The sequence below is a fragment of the Scyliorhinus canicula genome, chromosome 16, assembly GCF_902713615.1.
Source record: "Scyliorhinus canicula chromosome 16, sScyCan1.1, whole genome shotgun sequence".
NCBI lineage: Eukaryota > Metazoa > Chordata > Chondrichthyes > Carcharhiniformes > Scyliorhinidae > Scyliorhinus > Scyliorhinus canicula.
In genome coordinates, this window is record NC_052161.1 from 144,599,766 (window position 1) to 144,615,113 (window position 15,348).

Below are 15,348 nucleotides of genomic sequence, written 5' to 3' on the forward strand. Positions count from 1 at the left end.
ACGCGCCGGCACTCCCACGCATGCGCCGACTCACGCCAGCCAGCGGAGGCCCTTCGGCGCCAGTTGCCGTGGCACCAAGCTCCTTTCCCGCCGGCCGGCAGGGCACCAACCACTCCCGGGTGGGTCTAGCCCCTGAAGGTGCGGAGGATTCCACACCTTTGGGGCAGCCTGACGCCGGAGTGGTTCACGCCACTCCATCCTGCCAGGACCCCCCGCCCCACCTGGTAGGGGTGAATCCCGCCCCATACATCCATTACTCTTGTTGAAACATCTGGGCCCCAGAAAAATTCTTGTTTGAATCATCTCTGCTGTCAATTTCACAATGTTTATTTACATATGGTTATGAGGTTTTTGTTATTGATACTTTAAAGGGTCTAGATGATTGACACTTTTATTATCCTGTAATGAAATTATTTTCTTTTAAACAGATTGGACAGAACTGAAGGAATTATATTTTTAAAAACATTTTCTTACACATTCTACTGTCACACGAAGGTTGATTAGTTCTATATCATGTGAGTCAGTGGGTATGAAAGTGCCAAAACGTGACACAGGACATGAGGGACAAAGAGGGTTGGGGGAGTGCCATACGTGGCATCAAACATGAGGGGCCATGGGAATGGGTGGGTGGAGGGGCATAATTTGGCACGGCAAGGATGAGGAAGCATTTGGAGCATCATTTTTAATTCCTTCATGCAGGCTAGAGTTTGTGACATCTCTGAGGCTCCATAAACTCTGACTCTTTAGAAACCTGCCCCACCATGAGAGATTGCAGAGGACCCGTCTGCCTCTCTCCTCAATGCAGCTGCCCAGCTCATGAATGCCGACCGCAGGATTTTGATCTGATCCAGATCGCAAGCTTTAAAGGCATTCCTGAAAATCAGACCGGAATGGTATTGGCAATCCCTGAATCAAGACCTACCCAGATTTTTAAAAGACTCCCAAATCATCACAACTTGGCAAAACTCCAGGCCTTTTTGTCTCAATGGAGTGTAACCAAAGTCTGGAGGGCTCTATTCAGACACTGAACCACTTTCTGTGTCAGAATGTCTCCAACTCACATAATAATAATAATAATATTGTGTCCAGTTCTGAAATGAAAATGAATATCGCTTATTATCACGAGTAGGCTTCAATTAAGTTAATGTGAAAAGCCCCTAGTCGCCACATTCCGGCACCTGTTCAGGGAGGCTGGTACAGGAATTGAACCGTGCTGCTGGCCTGCCTTGGTCTGCTTTAAAAGCCAGCGATTTAGTCCAGTGTGCTAAGGGAGCCTTTGGTCACCTCATTGTAGGAATGATGTGGATGCTTTAGAGAGGGTACAGAGGAGATTTACCAGGATGCTGCCTGGACTGGAGGGCATGTCTTATGAAGAAAGGTTGAGGGAGCTCGGGCTTTTCTCACTGGAGCGAAGAAGGCAGAGAGGTGACCTGATAGAGGTATACAAGGTGAAGAGAGGCATGGATAGAGTGGATAGCCAGAGACTTTTCCCCAGGGTGGAAATGGCTGTCACGAGGGGACATAATTTTAAGGTGATTGGAGGAAGGTGTAGGGGAGATATCAGAGGTCGGTTCTTTACACAGAGAGTGGTGGGTGTGTGGAATGCACTGCCAGCGGAGATGGTGGAGTCAGAGTCATTAGGGACATTTAAGCGACTCTTAGACAGGCACATGGACAGCAGTAAATTGAAGGGGTGTAGGTTAGGTTGATCTTAGATTAGGATAAATGGTCGGCACAACATCGTGGGCTGAAGGGCCTGTACTGTGCTGTACTGTTCTATGTTCTATAATCTTAGAATCTTTATTATTGTCACAAGTAGGCTTACATTAACACTGCAAAGAAGTTACTGTGAGAAGCCCATTTCCTGCCTCGGGTTCCGGCTCCTTCCGGGATGGTGAAGCTCCATAGTCATGGACTGTTCAGCACTGTGCTGAGTGACTATGTTCTACATTACTGCTCCTCATCCTTTATGCCACATATGGCACTCCACCAGCCCTCTTTGCCCTTCATGTCCTGTCTCACTTTTTGACACTGACATACCCACTGACCCAACCCACTAGACACCATATAGAAACCATATAGAAACCATATAGAAACCATATAGAAACCATATAGACACCATATAGACACCATATAGAAACCATATATACACCATATAGACACCATATAGAAACCATATAGACACCATATAGAAACCATATAGAACCCATATAGAAACCATATAGAAACCATATAGAAACCATATAGAAACCATATAGAAACCATATAGACACCATATAGAAACCATATAGACACCATATAGAAACCATATAGAACCCATATAGAAACCATATAGAAACCATATAGAAACCATATAGAAACCATATAGACACCATATAGAAACCATATAGACACCATATAGAAACCATATAGAACCCATATAGAAACCATATAGAAACCATATAGAAACCATATAGAAACCATATAGAAACCATATAGACACCATATAGACACCATATAGAAACCATATAGACACCATATAGAAACCATATAGAAACCATATAGACACCATATAGAAACCATATAGAAACCATATAGAAACCATATAGAAACCATATAGAAACCATATAGAAACCATATAGCCACCATATAGACACCATATAGAAACCATATAGAAACCATATAGAAACCATATAGAAACCATATAGAAACCATATAGAATCATTGAACCAAGTGCGACAGTAGGCATGAGGGAATTCTTTGAGTCAAGAAATTAAAAGATCCCAAGGCACTGGACTGATCATTATCACGTTGCCGTTTGTGGGAGCTTGCTGTGCACAAATTGGTTGCTGCATTTCCTGTATTGTATCAGTGACTACACTTCAGAAAAGTACTTGCCTGTCAAGCACTTTGGGACTTCCTGAGGTGATGACAGGTTCTACATAAATGCAAGTCTTACTTTCCTGAATTACTGTGACCTAAGGGAGCTCCGTGCCTATCGGTCAATATAAAACGTTTGGGTGAAGAGAACAAACTGATTTGACCTTTATCAGTGACACAAATCAGTTTGTCACACTGCTTGCTCCACCAACCATTAATAAGAAAGGGAGAATATTCGGAAAGGAAATGAACATGGTGCACAACAACCAAAGAGACAGTTACCCAGGAAATAACCTCTTATCCATAGAAATCTTCATCGGTATTCACAAACAAATACTTTCCTGGGGGGTCAGGGTGTGGTATTGTGCAAAGCAAATAACAGCATGATGGGAAACCTAGTCAAGCTTCTTGGTACAATTAAATTTAAACTGACTTCGCATAACCTAAGGCACAAATACAAGCAGCCAAGGTCAACTTGACCCGAAAACTGGCTGACTCTGAACTCGGATAAAGCTCATTCGTCATAAACCTTACACACGATAAGCTAAAAACTTGTCTCTTTCGGTACTTAAACAAGTTTGCTCCATTTCTTAAACATGCACCAAAAGACAAGAGAATGATATGAGACCCCGAGTCCTCTAAAGGTCAGCAAGGTGACGCCATTTTAATGATTATTACTTATGTTTTACTTTTGATCAAATTCCTGACCAAGCTGTATTCATGTTATCTTGATCCTATAATGTATAAAAATCGTCTTATTCTTTTGTGATACTGCAGACTTGGAAGGGAACCAGCAGTTTGTACTTGACTGCCTTCCGACTCCAAGTCTCAGCCATACTGCTAGCAGTTGTAGTTCGTAAATAAAGCTTAGTTTTGCTTACCTAACGAGCCTTGTTTGAATCTTTCTATCACAGTCCAGAAGCGGGGAAAATATTGACTACGACAAGGGAGCCTGTTATATTGCAGTACCAGTTCTAGGAGTGAAGCTTTGTCACAGAAATTCACAAATTCCAAAGCCTCCGTATTGTCAATAAGATGGGAAAATTAAATCAGAACTGTCTTTTTCCAAATTTGACTATTTTTTGCCATTTTGGATTTCTGAAATTCAAAATGGTTACTACAGGTCACACGACTCAAGATTGGCCATACCCATGAGATCTACTGAGTTCAAATGGCTGAAGCAAATCATGTTCATGTGAGACCGCTCTTTAAAAATACTGCCTGCCTACGAGGAATTGCACAATTTCATGTTGTGGTAGGAATTTAAAAACTGCTTACTCTCCAATTTAAGGATACACTCTATGGAGCAGAAATTCCTTATTGCCAGTGAAGCAGCTACCATGATGCACAGCAATGACCCCACCCATTGACCTGGAAACTCAGGAAGACCCTTTGAAACCACCCCCAAAACATTCCAGTTGGGACGTGCGACTGATCCGTTCAGCAAACAATAAATAGCAAAGACATGAATTGTAGCCATTACCTTCACACAGTTGATGTTAACTCCACTCATACTTCCACTGCGATCTATTAGGAAGAGAAACTCGCCCTGTGCCATTCGTAAATCCGGCTGTGCAGTCTTCAAATCAGGACAGAAGTTCAACATGATAACAGGGTTGTGCCTAATGTCTTTGTTCAGCCGTTTCCGAATGATCTCAGTCTGTTGGAATAAATAAAGGATACATGCTGATTGATGTCTCAGAGGGATGTGTAAACACTTTAGATCAGGTGGTTATTATGAGGAAGAAGTGTCAGGTGTGTTAAAAAGCATTCAGGTAACAAATCCCCAGGACCAGATGGCATCTATCCCAGATTCCTGAGGGAGGCAAGACATGAAATCGCTGGGCCTCTGACAGAAATCTTTGTGTCCTCATTGGCCACAGGTGAAATCCCAGAGGATTGGAGGATAGCCAATGTTGTCCCGTTATTTAAAAATATTGCAAAGATAATCCGGGTAATTATACGCTAGTGATCTTGACGTCAGTGATAGCGAAATTGTTGGAAAAGATTCTCAGAGATCGGGGTCACGATTCTCTGGTCCGGAGGCAGAGTGCCGGCGCCGGTGCCAAAACAGGAGTACTTTACTCTGGCGCTGGTTCTGAGACCCGATTCTCGGGTCATTGGGGACAACGCGGTGCTGGAGCAGCCCATGCTGCTCCAGCTGCCGGTCCCAACGTCGACCTGGCACCTCGGGGGTCACGCATGCACACTTGGCATCATCCCTGCGCCTGCTCCAACGCCAAATGGCGCAGGGATCCAGGAAGCAGCGCAGGGATCCAGGAAGCAGCGCAGGGATCCAGGAGGCGGCGCAGGGATCCAGGAGGGGGCACAGGGATCCAGGAGGGGGCGCAGGGATCCAGGAGGGGGCGCAGGGATCCAGGAGGGGGCGCAGGGATCCAGGAAGCAGCGCAGGGATCCAGGAGGGGGCGCAGGGATCCAGGAGGCGGCGCAGGGATCCAGGAAGCAGCGCAGGGATCCAGGAGGCGGCGCAGGGATCCAGGAGGGGGCGCAGGGATCCAGGAGGGGGCGCAGGGATCCAGGAGGGGGCGCAGGGATCCAGGAAGCAGCGCAGGGATCCAGGAGGCGGCGCAGGGATCCAGGAGGGGGCGCAGGGATCCAGGAGGGGGCGCAGGGATCCAGGAGGGGGCGCAGGGATCCAGGAGGCGGCGCAGGGATCCAGGAGGGGGCGCAGGGATCCAGGAGGGGGCGCAGGGATCCAGGAAGCGGCGCAGGGATCCAGGAAGCAGCGCAGGGATCCAGGAGGCGGCGCAGGGATCCAGGAAGCAGCGCAGGGATCCAGGAGGCGGCGCAGGGATCCAGGAGGGGGCGCAGGGATCCAGGAGGCGGCGCAGGGATCCAGGAGGCGGCGCAGGGATCCAGGAAGCAGCGCAGGGATCCAGGAGGGGGCGCAGGGATCCAGGAGGGGGCGCAGGGATCCAGGAGGGGGCGCAGGGATCCAGGAAGCAGCGCAGGGATCCAGGAGGCGGCGCAGGGATCCAGGAGGGGGCGCAGGGATCCAGCGCAGGGATCCAGGAAGCGGCGCAGGGATCCAGGAGGGGGCGCAGGGATCCAGGAGGCGGCGCAGGGATCCAGGAGGGGGCGCAGGGATCCAGGAGGGGGCGCAGGGATCCAGGAGGCGGCGCAGGGATCCAGGAAGCAGCGCAGGGATCCAGGAGGGGGCACAGGGATCCAGGAGGGGGCGCAGGGATCCAGGAGGCGGCGCAGGGATCCAGGAGGGGGCGCAGGGACCCAGGAGACGGGGCAGATATCCAGCGCAGGGATCCAGGAAGCAGGTCAGGGATCCAGGAGGGGGCACAGGGATCCAGGAGGCAGCGCAGGGATCCAGGAGGGGGCGCAGGGACCCAGGAGACGGGGCAGGGATCCAGGAGGGGGCGCAGGGATCCAGGAGGGGGCGCAGGGATCCAGGAAGCAGCGCAGATATCCAGCGCAGGGATCCAATGCAGGGATCCAGGAAGCAGGTCAGGGATCCAGGAGGGGGCGCAGGGATCCAGGAAGCAGGTCAGGGATCCAGGAGGGGGCGCAGGGATCCAGGAGGGGGCGCAGGGATCCAGGAGGGGGCGCAGGGATCCAGGAGGGGGCGCAGGGATCCAGGAGGGGGCGCAGGGATCCAGGAGGGGGCGCAGGGATCCAGGAGGGGGCGCAGGGATCCAGGAGGGGGCGCAGGGATCCAGGAAGCAGCGCAGGGATCCAGGAGGGGGCGCAGGGATCCAGGAAGCAGCGCAGGGATCCAGGAGGGGGCGCAGGGATCCAGCGCAGGGATCCAGGAAGCAGGTCAGGGATCCAGGAGGCAGCGCAGGGATCCAGGAGACAGCGCAGGGATCCAGGAGGGGGCGCAGGGATCCAGGAGGGGGCGCAGGGACCCAGGAGGCGGCGCAGGGATCCAGGAGGGGGCACAGGGATCCAGGAAGCGGCGCAGGGATCCAGGAAGCGGCGCAGGGATCCAGGAGGGGGCGCAGGGATCCAGGAAGCGGCGCAGGGATCCAGGAAGGGGCGCAGGGATCCAGGAGGGGGCGCAGGGATCCAGGAAGCAGCGCAGGGATCCAGGAGGCGGCGCAGGGATCCAGGAGGGGGCGCAGGGATCCAGGAAGCGGCGCAGGGATCCAGGAGGGGGCGCAGGGATCCAGGAAGCGGCGCAGGGATCCAGGAGGCGGCGCAGGGATCCAGGAGGGGGTGCAGGGATCCAGGAAGCGGCGCAGGGATCCAGGAGGCAGCGCAGTGTTCCCCTTAGGGTCTGGAGGGTCAGTCATAGGGCAGCCATTGCTGCCTGAGAGGATGTGGCGGCGGCTGTGAGCTCGGGAAGCGAGAGCACGAGGACTGGCCTCCCGTGCCAGAAAAATGTCAATGACCCACACCGGGCAGGACGAGTAAATCAACAGCAACCAATCCCCCCCCCCCCCCACAACCCCCCCCCCCCCCACAACCCCCCCCCCCCCACCACCCTCGGAGGAGAACTCCGAGGAAGACACGATCGAGACGTCACAGCTGTCACCCCCACCCTCCCCCAGTGCAGAAACACACATATCGGTGGAATATGTTAGTGGACGGGCTTCTGGGGCACAACCTGGTGTGAGCACCACACAGCTGCTGATGTCCATCAGGTGGAGACAGGAAACCCCCGCCCCCGGGCAGACAGCAGTCGAAGGGCTGCTGGATCCCAGGACCCAGCTGGGTCCCAGTCTGATGCTGAGCCTGTGGAACAGGGTTACCCAGAGCTGATGGAGACGATAGGGAGCGGCCGGGACATTCAGAGGGAGATGTCAGCAACACTCTGGCAGATCCATAGGCGCTTGGAGGAGTCCCAGAGGCTCCGGGCACAGGAGATGGTGCCGGCAATGAGTGGCACCGAGGACAACACTGCCAGGGTGGTGACCGCAGTGGGGAGCCTGGTGCACAGCGTCAGCACCATGAGTGAAGGTTCCAAGGTGTCGCGCAGTCAGTGACGTCCATGGCTGAGGGTCTCGGCAGAATATCCATCTCACTGGGGGATGTCACCCAGCACCAGGCCGACCTTGATGAGGTTCTGCGGGTCATGTCCAACCCGCAGATGGCCAAGGCACTGCGGAGCTTGTCCCAGTTACTGAGGAGCATCGCCGGGGGCGTTGACACGATGGGGCGGACCATTGGCAAGGCGGCAGAGCCGGATGATGCCGAGGCAGCCGGGGCTCGAACCAGCTGCCCCTCCGACCCAAGGTGAACCCTAGGGCCCTCAGGGCAACGACAGGAAGGAGGGGTCGCCGAGACAAAACCCAGAGTGCCAACAGTGGCCCCAGCTCCCCCGGGTTCCACCCCTCTGATGAGACCACATCTCGGGATCAGCATCCGGGACAGGGCGGCACGGCTGTGTATGTACCATCGACAAGTGAGCCGGGCCCCTCTGGCCCCAGAGCCCCAGAGGGCATCGAAGGCCACGGGATGAGATAAGCAGCTGTCTGCCCCCACCTCAGATGTGCATCCTGGGGACACATCTAGACATAGTGGTAGAGTTGGGAGGGCCAGGCACATTGAGAATCACTGAGGGCACCGGGGCGGGGGGGGGGGGGGGGATTGTTACACACAATAAACACCCTTGTGCACAACCAGTATGATGCCGCTGTCAATTTCCTCAATGCAGACCTACCACTGAACCTTTGGCCCATCTCTCCAGCCATCTTCCCTCCCCGTGGTACTCACCCACCCTCCGGCTGTCCACATGTCCCACGAGCTGTGTCCCTGCACCAGGTAAAAGGAGGATGGCGCGTGGGTGGGGAGGGGCATGGGCGTGGGATCGGCACCCGAGGGAGCCAGGTCCCTGAGCGAGACTGTATGGCATACTGGGGGTTTGCGTGGAGCAGGCGTACCCTGTCCACCAAGGGGTCTGCCTTGTGGTGCCAGACATGCCTACGGAGAAGGACTGGGCCCGGACTCGTGAGCCAAGTCGGGAGCGACACCCCAGATGTAGACTTCCTAGGGAAGGCAAAAACACGTTCATGGGGTGTACTGTTAATGACCGAATGGAATGGAGCACGTCAGGGAGGACCTGCTGCCAGCGAGCGGCTGGGAGGTTCCTGGACCGTAGGGCCAGCTGGACGGCCCTCCAAACCGTCCCGTTCTCCCTCTCTACCTGCCCGTTTCCCCGGGGGTTGTAGCTGGTCGTCCTGCTGGAGGCGATACCCCTGCTGAGCAGGAACTGACGCAGCTCATCGCTCATGAATGAGGATCCCCTGTCACTGTGGATATAGTCGGGGAAACCGAACAGAGCGAATATGGAGTCGGCGGCCTTGATGACGGTGGCAGACGTCATATCCGGGCATGAGATGGCAAATGGGAACCTGGAGAATTCATCGCCCATACTAAGGATATATGTGCTGCGATCGGTGGAGGGGAGGGCCCTTTGAAATCCACACTGAGACGTTCAAAGGGGCGGGACGCTTTCACCAGGCGCGCGCGGTCTGGCCGGTAGAAGTGCGGTTTGCACTCCGCACAGACCTGGCAGTCTCTGGTGACTGTCCGTGCTTCCTCTACGGAGTAGGGCAGATTGCGGGTTTTGACGAGGTGCTATAACCGAGTGACCCCCGGATGGCAAAGGCTGTCGTGCAGGGCACGGAGCTGGTTCACTTGGGCGCTGGCACATGTACCTCGGGAGAGGGCGTCTGGGGGCTCGTTGAGCTTGCCGGGGCGATACAAGATCTCGTAATTATAGATGGAGAGCCCGATTGTCCACCGCAAGATTTTATCATTTTTGATCTTGCCCCGCTGCGTGTTGTTGAACATGAAGGCTACCGACCGTTGGTCAGTGAGGAGAGTGAATCTCCTGCCGGCCAGGTAATGCCTCCAGTGCCGCACCACCTCAACGATTGCCTGGGCCTCCTTTTCAACAGAGGAATGTCGAATTTCGGAGGCGTGGAGGGTGCGGGAAAAGAATGCCACGGGTCTGCCGGCCTGGTTTAGAGTGGCGGCAAGGACGACATCTGAAGCGTCGCTCTCTACTTGAAAGGCAGTGTCTCATCTACTGCGTGCATCCCAGCCTTGGCTATGTCTGAGCAAATACGAGCGAAGGCCTGTTGTGCCTCGGCCGCGAGGGAGATTGCGTGGACTGGATCAATGGGCGGGCCTTGTCCGCATATTGTGGGACCCACTGGGCGTAGTAGGAGAAGAACCCCAGGCAGCGTTTGAGGGCCTTGGGGCAGTGGGGAAGGGGGAGCTCCATGAGGGGCCGCATGCAGTCGGGATCGGGCCCCAGTAGTCCGTTCCGGACTACGTAGCCGAGGATGGCTAAGCGGTCTGTGCTGAATACGCACTTCTCCTTGTTATACATGAGGTTAAGGAGAGATGCGGTGTGGAGAAATTTAGCAAGTTTGGTGTCATGGTCCTGCTGGTCATGGCCGCAGATAGTGACATTGTCTAAGTACGGAAACGTGGCCCGCAGTCCGTACCGGTCAACCATTCGGTCCATTTCTCGCTGAAATACCGAGACCCCGTTACTGACGCCGAAGGGAACCCTAAGGAATTGATACAGTCGACCGTCCGCCTCAAAGGCAGTGTATGGACGGTCCGATTTACAGATGGGGAGTTGATGGTAGGTGGATTTCAGGTCAATTGTCGAGAAGACCCGGTACTGTGCAATCTGATTGACCATATCAGATATGCGAGGGAGGGGGTACGCGTCGAGCTGCGTGTACCGGTTGATGGTCTGGCTGTAGTCCACGACCATCCTGTGCTGCTCCCCAGTTTTAACCACCACCATTTGGTCTCTCCAGGGGCTGTTGCTGGCCTCGATGATACCCTCCCGAAGCAGCCGCTGGACTTCGGACCTGATGAAGGTCTTGTCCTGGGTGCTGTACCGTCTGCTCCTGGTGGCAACGGGCTTGCAATCTTCTGTCAGATTGGAAAAGAGGGTGGGAGGGTCAACCTTGAGGGTCGTGAGGCCGCAAATGGTGAGTGAGGGTAGGGGCCCGCCGAGTTTGAGGGTCAGCCTCTGGAGATTACATTGGAAATCCAGGCCCAGTAATAGTGTAGCACAGAGGTTGGGGAGAACGTACAGGCGGAAACCGCTGAATTCAATGCCTTGTACGGTGAGTGTAACCAGACAGAAACCCCGGATCGGGACAGAGTGGGATCCGGAGGCCAGGGAGATCCGCTGGTTGGCGGGATGGACCGCGAGGGAGCAGCGCCTTACCGTGTCCGGGTGGATGAAGCTATCGGCGCTCCCGGAGTCAATGAGGCAGGAGGTTGCGTGGCCTTTGACAAGCACCGTCGTGGAAGCGGTGGCCAGGTTGCAAGGACGGGACTGGTCAAGCGTCATTGAAGCGAGTAGCGGGCGATCGACCGAAGAGTCCGACGAGTCCGATGAATAGCGGCAGCGACCCGGGTCCCGTGGTCCAGTTCCGAGGGGAGGACAAAATGGCGGCGTCTGGAGTACCTGCGGGGAAGAAGATGGCGGCTCCCATGGAGCGCACGTTGCGGGGGTGGGGCAAGAAGGCGGCGACCATGGAACACACATGGCGGGGGCAGCGAAAGATGGCGGCACCCACCGATCGCACATGGCCCCGGGGCGGCGGACGGCAGGGCCCATTGCGCGATTGGCTGCGGCGAGGGGGGAGTTCGGGCGCGATAGTGGCAGCTGCACTGGCCTGACACACTGCTGCATTGTGGCCTTTCTTTCCACAAGACTTGCAGGTCGCGGTGCTGGCTGGGCAGCGCTGGTGGGGCTGCTTCTGCTGGCCACAGAAGTAGCAGCGGGGATCCCCAGGGTGCGCGGTGCGGCGAGCAGCGCAGGCATACTGTGCGGGAGCGGCTCCAGTCAGGGGGGTCGGTTGCGGGGTCCACGAGGGGTAGGATGGGTGGGCCGCGCAGCGGGCGGGGTAGGATTGCACATTACGGGAAACGGCCGTCATTGAGAGCGCTAAGGTGTTTGTTGCCGCAAGATCGAGAGCGGCCCCTTCCAGCAGTCGTTGCCGGATGGGGTCCGATGCAATACCCGTTACAAAGGCATCTCGCATGAGGAGATTGGAATGTTCCGTGGCCATGATGGCCTGGCACTCGCAGTCCCGTACTAGAGGGATAAGGGCCCGCCAGAAATCCTCAATCGACTCACCCGGTTGCTGAACGTGAGTGGAGAGTACATGCCTCGCAAACAGAGTGTTCGTCGATTGTGCGTAATTTTCTTTGAGCAGTTCCATGGCCCGGGTGTAATTAGGCGCGTCCTGGATCAGCGGGAACACGCTGGAGCTCAGTCTGGAGTAAAGGAGTTGTACCTTCTGAGCCTCCGATGGTTCAGGGTCCGCTGAGGAGATGCAGGGCTCGAAAACAGCCAGCCAGTGGTTGAAGTCTTTCCTGGTGTGTGGCGACTGCGGATCCAGCTGCAGGCGATCAGACTTGATTCTACAGCTGCTGCCAGAGGAATAGCATCTCACTGTAATAAATTGTGGCGCTAACAATTGCACACAAAAGACTCGATAAGGTACAAGAGAGGCTTTATTACAGTGAGATGCTATTCCTCTGGCAGCAGCTGTAGAATGGGATCTCAGTGAAACTCATGCATATTTATATGGCTCCCTGGGGGCGGAGCTAGCCAGCAGGGGCTTACCAGCAAACCTGTAATACAGGTACTGTCATACATCCCTGAATGCACGCACACTCATATATACAGTGGTAGGGATCACCACACCAGGCATCAAGGTGTGATTGGGATACTAGGCAATAACTCCCACATGCTACATGGCCCTCCCACCCACGGGAATCCACTTGGGTTGTGTGAAGTGCTCAGTTAATCACCATTGCCAATTCCCTATTAGCGATAGCCTTCAGCCGCACGGCCAGAGGCCTCAGCCGTTTGTGGGGCAGACGGGCAGAGGCAAGGGTTGCCCCCGGAACGGGGAAAAACGAACCAGGAGTTGGCATGTGTGGTGATATCATGGTTGTATTATAATTCACTGACTGACCACTAGGAGTCTCACTAGTATATAAGTGAATGTTAGAGTCAGGTGACCCCCTCAGACTGGCTGGAGGATGCTGAAGAGAGAGGTTGTTTGTTCATGATCCGACTGTTATTCATCTGTTGTTTTGTATATAGTTTATCCACAGTTAATGTTAATAAATTGTTTATAGCTTTAGCTACAAGTGTTCTTGTTATATAAATCAGACCATCGGACAAGAACATAACAACATGGTAGTGCCATGCACGGTTGCCCCTTGGGTGCCCCACCAGTTCCTCACCCCCCACCCTCCCATGGCAGACCACCCCTGTGGAGGGTCACCCCCAGCCAAGGGGCTCCCACCCCCCTGCCAAGCATTGAGGCAGCAATCCCAGTGTCCCCCCGGCTCTTTGCCTGTGAGTAAAGATGGCTACTCACCTCCTCGACTCCCCACTGAAGCCCTTCCACCAGGGTCATGTTTTTCAAAAGGAGTACTAATCGGCACCAGCGTGACCACTTGCTGGGGAGGCAGCTGAATGATGGGAGGCCATTGGATATGGGGTGGCTCCCGTTAATTGTATGGAAATAGGGTTTAAGTGGTTATAATTGGTTTCCCGCCACGCTACAGCCAGATCCAGATCTCGCCTAGTGGGGTGGGCCGGCTGTATCACAAACTGTTTGGCTCCTGGTTCTCGTTTTCAGCCTCTCCCATTATTCACCGGCCTCATATCGCTTGAGCGAGAGCACAGTGAGCCGGAGAATCACGCCCTCTGTTTCTCTCTCCACAGATATTGCCTGATCCAGTTGAGTATTTTGTGTCTAAAATCTGCAGCATTCTGACATTGCTTCCTTCCGTGTTCTGGGTTAGGACCAGACTCAGTCACTGTCTCCTTTGGGTGTCACTGCTACTCGAACATTTACTTGAATAATTCCTGGAAGCACTATTGTTAAATTCTAAGGTTAGTGTGAAACAAACTGCACGATTAACCTTAGAAAGTAATACATAATACATAGGATGCAAAAGACTTTGGAGACAATGAGATATTGTTTAGTGAAAGGACAGTCGCAGGCTTGATCCCGACTTTGTACAGACTTAACTGACATCAGTCAATATTTTGGTCGGGATGTGATCATTGGTCCTGGCTCACAAAGATAGGAAATGATCGGGTGGGGTTGCCAAGGTAACTTTCAGCCCAGCATGTGACATCACAGTCCTCACCCCCAAAGAGGAACAGACACTGGAGGTCACGGGGGTGGCCGAGGACAGATCTGTCACCAACGTAGAGGATTCACTGCCCTGTCATTAATGGAGAGCCTAACAGCTGATCAAATACCCAGACCCTCCCTGACCCCGGACCCTGCCTGGGAGACGTTAGCACAATGTCATTTAGTACTTCTCCACCCAAACGTGAACCCGTCGTAACGGCACTGGAGGGTGTCACCCAGGACATTGGTGACTGCCAGATAGTCGGGGAGAGGGCAGCATGTCACCCAGGCACTCCCCTTGGCACCTGGGCATGTTCACATTACTAACCTGGCATCTTGGCAGTGCCAGCATGCTCAGGTGACACTGCCAGGTTGCCAGTACGAAACAGCACCGTGACAAAGTCTCCCAGGCACGTCCCATTATCAGTAACTGGGCAGGGTGGCACCCTGGCAGTGCCCAGTAGCTGGCAACATTGGCAATGCCAACCTGGCACCCTGGCAGTGCCAGGCTTGCAGTCAGGGATCTTTTTTCTTTGGCTGTGGGGGGGGGCTCCCTATTTCGGGGCCCCTGGGGAGGTGTCCTTATTTAGGAGTTCCTGGCAGGACCTACCATTTAGGGTGTCCCTGGGGGGAGTCTCCCTATTTAATTGTTCCCTTCGGGGGTTGGGGGGGAGGGGGGGGGCGTGGGCAGCAGTCAGTTAGTCCATTATGGGGGGGGGGGGAAATAGGGGAGGAGGGAATTCACCCTCGGGTGGACTTTGGGGCAACTCCTTTAAGGAGTTACCTCCTTGACCAACGCGGGGTACAGGTTTGGTGATATCTCTAATGATCCCCGGCAGAGAGGACGGGAGGGTCACGGGGTCACAGTGAGCCGGGCCCAATAAGTGGAATCAAATCGGTCATGAAGACTCATTTACAACCTGCTGGCGAGGGTGTGTGAACACTGATCTCACTTCAGCGGGCGCCGGGGAATAGCTGTCGATTCGGCACATGCCGCAAACATCGATATCGGTCAGATGTCGGCAGCGGGAAGCTCCGCCCCCCCCGCGCCACATTTCTGCCTCAACCCGCCGGTGGGATTCTCCGTTACGCTGGCTGGTCAATGGGGTTTCCCATTGTGGGGCAGCCCCACGCCGTCGGGAAACTCCCGGGCGCCGGCAAAACGGAGCATCTGGCCGGCGGAGAATCCACGTTGCCCACATCGCAGGCCCGAGAATCCGCCCCCCAGCCCCCCCCCCCCCCCCCCCACCCCCCCCCCCCCCCCCCCCCAGCCTCCCTCTGCTTCTCTCCCCACAGATGCTGCCAGATCTGCTAAATTAATCCAGTTTTATTTCAGACATTCTGGGATTTTGCTGCACAATCTCGAATA

At 54.7% G+C, this 15,348-nt stretch overlaps 1 protein-coding gene across 2 annotated transcripts in view; it reads right to left on the reverse strand.

The window, feature by feature from the left end:
• Nucleotides 1-15,348, reverse strand: part of vwa5b1 (von Willebrand factor A domain containing 5B1) — a 218,079-nt gene that overhangs the window by 137,409 nt on the left and 65,322 nt on the right. For both annotated transcript variants that reach the window (XM_038773086.1, XM_038773085.1), the window contains one exon: nucleotides 4,343-4,519. In XM_038773086.1, the coding sequence (XP_038629014.1) occupies nucleotides 4,343-4,519 (177 nt within the window). The remainder of the gene's footprint in view (nucleotides 1-4,342; nucleotides 4,520-15,348) is intronic.